Raw genomic sequence first — 6109 nt, forward strand, 5'->3', positions numbered from 1 at the left:
GAGTTCAATGTGGCCAAGTGCAAAGTGATGTACATTGGAGCCAAAATCCTAACTAAAAATACACGTTGATGGGGTCCAAACTGGCAGAGACTGATCAAGAGAGAGATTTTGGAGTCATAGTAGATAATTCACTGAAAATGTCAAGACAGTGTGCGACTGCAATAAAAAAGGCCAATGATATGCTGGGGATTATTAGGAAGGGGATTGAAAACAAATCAGCCAGTATTATAATGCCTCTGTATAAATCAATGGTGCGACCTCATTTGGAGTACTATGTACAGTTCTGGTCACCACACCTCAAAAAGGATATTATAGCATTGGAAAAACTGCAGAAAATGGCACTTAGAATGATAAAAGGGTTGGAACACTTTCCCTATGAAGAAAGCTTAAAACGCTTGGGGCTCTTTGGCTTGGAGAAATGATGGCTGAGGGGTGACATGATCGAGGTTTATAAGATTACGCATGGGATAGAGCAGGTTGAGAAAGAAGTATTTTTCTCCCTTTCTCACTTGTGGGCACTCAATGAAACTGTTGAGCAGTCGGGTTAGAACAGATAAAAGGACTTCTTCATCCAAAGAGTGATTAACACATGGAATTCACTGCCACAGGAGGTGGTGGCAGCTACAAGCATGGACAGCTTTAAGAGGGAATTAGATAAACATATGGAGCAGAGGTCCATCAGTGGCTATTAGCCACAAGGTATAGATATGAACTCTCACTCTGGGGCAAGTGATGCTCTGTATTCTTGGTGCTTGGGGGGGGGCAACAGTGGGAGGGCTTCTAGTGTCCTGGCCCCACTGCTGGATCTCCTGATGGCACCTGGAATTTTTGGCCACTGTGTGATAAAGTGTTGGACTGGATGGGCCATTGGCCTGATCTCTTATGTTCTTATGTTAAAGAGGTCTGCTTTTCCAATATATCCAAGAAGCAAAATTTAGGGATTTTATGCTACAGTCTTAAGGACAATTTCTTGCCCTATGTTAAATATAATTTCAAAGCTGTGTTTGTTTGGTTATACCCTGTGATTCCATTCCATTGTCAGCAGAACTTTTCCCTGCCACAAGGAGCTTTCTGCCAGCAGAAAGTCTCCTTATGCCAATGGAAATCTCCTTACAGAGGAAGTTCTGCTGTAAACAGAATACTGTCACAGGACACACCACATTACAAATATTTTGCAGCCATATTAAAAATTCCCTCTCTGCATTTTTTGAAGAGGATAGATTGTCAAGACTTTATTTCCAAACAATTGCTTTGGCCAGAAAGGCATTCTCAGGTCTGCAAATGCCTTTCTGAATATCTTTGTAAGCCACAGTCCCTTTAGCGTAGAAAACAGGCCTTGCATTTCTCTCTGAAGCACAGATGAAAGACTGACCTTGTGCTTCTTTACTTAGAATTGAATACGTGGCTTCAATGGGGCTCAGTCCCAAATACGTGAATTTGGGAGTATGCATCCTTAATCCTTCCAACAATAGAATAATTCTAAGTTATTTGTGATGAGTATGGGGAAACAAGATTGCGTAGGCAAGAGCCTAAAGGGAAAAATGAATTCTTGAACATCTGAAAAATGCGGACACAAAATGTTATTGATGAGTGCTTTGCAGATTTTATTTAGGTCTTGAGCAACTTTAAAAACCACATTTGGCTATATTTTTTGAACAACAACATTGACAGCTGAACTCAGTTGTTACATATAGCAGCATTTTCTTTTGTACAGTTGCCTGCCAAAGCTATTTTTAGAGTCTGGGGTTAGTCATTTTTCTGCAGTCTGAAAGTGCAGACTGGAGTCTCAATCACACGGCAATTGTTTGAGGAGGTCTCCATATGGATTTGATTGAAGAAATCAAGCATGCAATATATATGAGAAAAGGTGGTGGGAATAAAGTCGTAATGAAAAAAGGCATTGCAATGTTAACATGAAGCATCTTTAACAGATTGTACTTTGGAGTGTGAAATGTACATCCATATGGCAAGAGGAGCCAGAGTCACATCTAATTAACCTACCATCTTCCTGAACAAAGCCAGGGGGACCTGCTTGATATTGCTGTATCTTTTGCAGTGACTTGGGAATTTTCATCTTATTTTCTAGCCATATTCCTCTGAAATAAAGACAGACTATTTATCAATCATAATGGATCCTGAAGAAGTTCCTTTAGATGAACAATGTGAACGACTGCCTTATGATGCCAGCAAGTGGGAATTCGCCCGGGAAAGGCTTAAACTGGGTAATAAATTTGTTACAGTATGATCACATGGGAATGCTGGGTTGGTATTGACAAAACAGTTGTTTTTCATTATGGCTGCATGCTTGCATTGGTTTCAACTATGGGTTTGTTGACTGGGAAGTAGATTCAAATTTTAATGGATGGAGGCAAGTTTTAGTTGATTGGGCTCAGACTCATCCTGAGGGCACAGTTCATGGAACATGATCGACCCCTTCTTGTATGTGTGTCATCTGGTACACTGGAGAATGGAGGTCCTGGATTGCATGTGCAGGAGCCTCCGCACCTGGGCTCTATGCACCGAGGATCTCTGATTGCATGCAGGTTAGGTGTGGGAACATTAAACACTGTCTTGACTTCCCCCTCCCCAATGCATTCATTTGTCCCTAGAAGAAGGCCTGAATAGGACTTGCAGCTCAAGATCACAGCCCTTAATTGTTACAACTCTTCCACTAAGCAATCTTTTTGTTATTGAATTGCTTTAAAAATAACTTTCAATGCAATTGTTTCTATCTGGACTTTCCAGAATGTATTTACAATCCAGATGCAGAGAACAAAATGCCTGTGCAGTTTGTCCCTCCCTTGTACAGACATGAGCACTGTTTCAGAACTGATTAGCTAGTGAACACTTTTGCCCCATGGAGATAAGTCACTCCTGTGCTGAAACTTCTAGCATTGAGGGGGTTCGTGCCTGGGTCTGCATATGAGCCAGGTACAGGTGTGCCTAGAATACTGGAAGCAATTAGTCAAACCAGAGTCTTATCCTCCAGCAGATACAGGTATTAGTAGTCCAGGCATCATATATTATGCAGAGGCATTTCTGAGAGTAATGTTAGAAACAGCCCCCAGAATTCTTCTGGCCTGAAATAAGCACAGTGATCAAGGTGCTCTGCTTCAGATGTTCCATTACAATCCGTTCTGCATTTCCATTCTCCCTTTGAATATGATTGCCAATATTGCGTCACTTTTGAACCTGAAATGCATTTTGTTTGACTGGCTTGACTCCTGAAAGTGCACATCTTTGTTGCAACACCGTGCTTTTTGAGGAACATGTTATTAATTTGTAAATTATTTTTATGCTGCCTCTCAGCAATTAGCCTTTGAGCAGGGCTGCTGAGAGCCACCATGGGCCCCTGAACAATGATTCCACTTGCCCCTTTGCCATATGAACCTGATCCAAACCATGTATCTAATTTTGTAATTTTATGTTTGTACATAAATACATATGGGTACTAAAGGGGAGCGGTGGCACAGGGGATTTATTCTCTGGTTAAAACATCTGAGCTGAACAGGACTGCTGTCAGTTCGAGCCCCGCGAGTAGATAAAATGGGTACCACTCCTTAGAGAGGGTGGGCACACTTAACCCCCCTGTGGGGAAGTGTTAGCCGACAAACGGAAGGTCCGCGCGTAAGCTCAAAAGTTGAGAGAGATCTACGCAGCGTTAAAGAAAAGCCTGCAATGGGCCATTCTGGCCAGACGGTGGCAGGGGTGCGCTGCGATCGAGAAAAATGATGACGACATCAAGCGATGCTGAAAATGCTGCCGGAACACGTCTGATGCTTACAGCTGACCAAAGTCCCTGTCGACTGCGAAGTGTGTGTGATTAAAAATGATATATGTTGTCCTCCCTTACCCCCATCATTGTTAGTCCCGTGTCAATACATGAGTAACTGTAAATCACTCAGAGCCGGCAGCTCTGCAAGGATTGAGCGATCAATAAATTGAAAGATTATTAATAATAATAATAATATAGGACACACACCTTACATCTGATGAAGTGGGCTATAGTTCACAAAAACTTCATATCACAGTAAATTTTCAGTAAGTAAATCAGAAAGAAATCTATTTACATTTACCCTCGTACTTCTAGCTAGCACAAAAGCAGGGGCAAATTTATTATGTAGTGGTGGTGGATGAGAAGTACTGGGATCACGAACTGATTTTGCTGACATATTTTCTAAAAAGATTGTGTCATTTGTCATATAACATGACGCTTACTGTGTACAGTTGCAAAGTGGCATTTACAAAGGGTTATTAGACATCCCACCAATACAACAACAACCCACTGCCTGAACAGTGTTTAAAATGTACTTAAATCTAATTGAAGGAGGAGAAAGAGTTCTAACTTCTGTTCCACATATGTAACCACTAAGTCAGATTAACATTCTAATACCATGCATGCAAAGGGATGGGGAACATCCTTTTACTACATCCTGTTAAATACTTCTAACTTGCTAAGCAGGATAGGGATGAGACGGCCAAGACTGAGAAACAAGGGGTGATTAGAAAAGGGGAGAAAGAAATAGAGGCATATCATGAAAGGAAGAGAGCAAAATGGAGAAAAGTGTGGAAAAGAGGAAAATAAATTATAGAGAAGAGGAAAGATCTGGATGAGCAAACAAAACAATGGAGCTGGAACAGAAGGAAAGGAAGAGAGAAACAGAGTGCTGGAATCAACAATCTTGTTAGGAGGCTGCAGCCTGGGCAATGACTGTAGCAGCCATGAGCTGTGCTGGATGGTCTCGCCTTGTTCCAAACCTGGCTTGGTTGATGGGTTTAGCAGCATATGCAAGTGTACCTCCTTGTAGTAAACTAAACTCCTTGTAGTAAATAGAGATCTCTTCAAGAAAATTGGAGATATCAGGGGAGTGTTCCATGCCAAGCTCCTTGTAGTAAACTAAACTCCTTGTAATAAATAGAGATCTCTTCAAGAAAATTGGAGAAATCAAGGGAGCATTCCATGCCAAGCTGGTCATGATAAAGGACAAAAACGGTAGGGACCTAACAGAAGCAGAAGAGATTAGGAAAAGATGGCAAGAATACACAGAAGAACTATACAAGAAAGACCTCGATGTCCTTGACAACCACAACCAGTGTTCCCTCTAAGCTGAGTTAGTGTGAGCTAGCTCACAGTTTTCTAGATTCCGGCTCACACATTTTTGTCTTAGCTCAGGGAGGATGGCTCCAGAGCAAACTCATTTGTGCAGGAGCCAAATCACTCACTCACAATTTTCATGCCAGGAGCTCACAAAGTAGAATTTTTGCTCACAAGACTCCACAGCTTAGAGGGAGCGTTGACCACAACAGTATAATCACTGACCTCGAGCCAGACATCCTGGAATGTGAAGTTAAATGGCCCTTAGAAAGCATTACTAACAACAAAGCTAGTGGAGGTGATGGTATTTCAGCTGAGCTATTCAAAGTCTTAAAAGATGATGCTGTTAAAGTGCTGCACTCAATTTGCCAGCAAATTTGGAAAACGCAACGGTGGCAACAGGATTGGAAAAGGTCAGTATACATTCCAATCCCAAAGAAGGGCAATGCCAAGGAATGTTCAAACTATCACACAATTGCACTCATATCACACGCTAGCAAGGTCATGCTCAAGATCCTACAAGCTAGGCTTCAACAGTACGTGGATAGAGAACTACCAGAAGTACAAGCTGGGTTTCGAAGAGGTAGAGGAACGAGAGATCATATTGCCAACATTCGCTGGATTATGGAGAAAGCAAGAGAGTACCAGAAAAATATCTACTTCTGCTTCATTGACTATGCTAAAGCCTTTGACTGTGTGGATCACAACAAACTATGGCAGGTCCTTAAAGAGATGGGAGTACCAGACCACCTCACATGTCTCTTGAGAAACCTGTATAAGGGTCAAGAAGCAACAGTTAGAACCGGATATGGAACAACTGATTGGTTTAGCATAGGAAAAGGAGTACGACAAGGATGTATACTGTCACCTTGCTTATTTAATATATATGCAGAGTACATCATGCGAAATGCTGGCCTGGATGAATCACAAGCGGGAATTAAGATTGCTGGGGAAAAGATCAACAACCTCAGATATGCAGACGATACCACTCTAATGGCAGAAAGTAAAGAGGAC

General features: G+C 41.8%; 1 protein-coding gene across 1 annotated transcript in view; it reads left to right on the forward strand.

Moving 5' to 3' along the window:
* FLT1 (fms related tyrosine kinase 1) overlaps positions 1-6109 on the forward strand; it is a 177909-nt gene that overhangs the window by 125744 nt on the left and 46056 nt on the right. The window contains exon 17 of the mRNA XM_015405408.1: positions 2087-2222. Within this exon, the coding sequence (XP_015260894.1) occupies positions 2087-2222 (136 nt within the window). The remainder of the gene's footprint in view (positions 1-2086; positions 2223-6109) is intronic.

Source organism: Gekko japonicus, unplaced genomic scaffold (genome assembly GCF_001447785.1).
Source record: "Gekko japonicus isolate JY-2015 unplaced genomic scaffold, Gekko_japonicus_V1.1 scaffold1477, whole genome shotgun sequence".
NCBI classification, from domain to species: Eukaryota; Metazoa; Chordata; class Lepidosauria; order Squamata; family Gekkonidae; genus Gekko; species Gekko japonicus.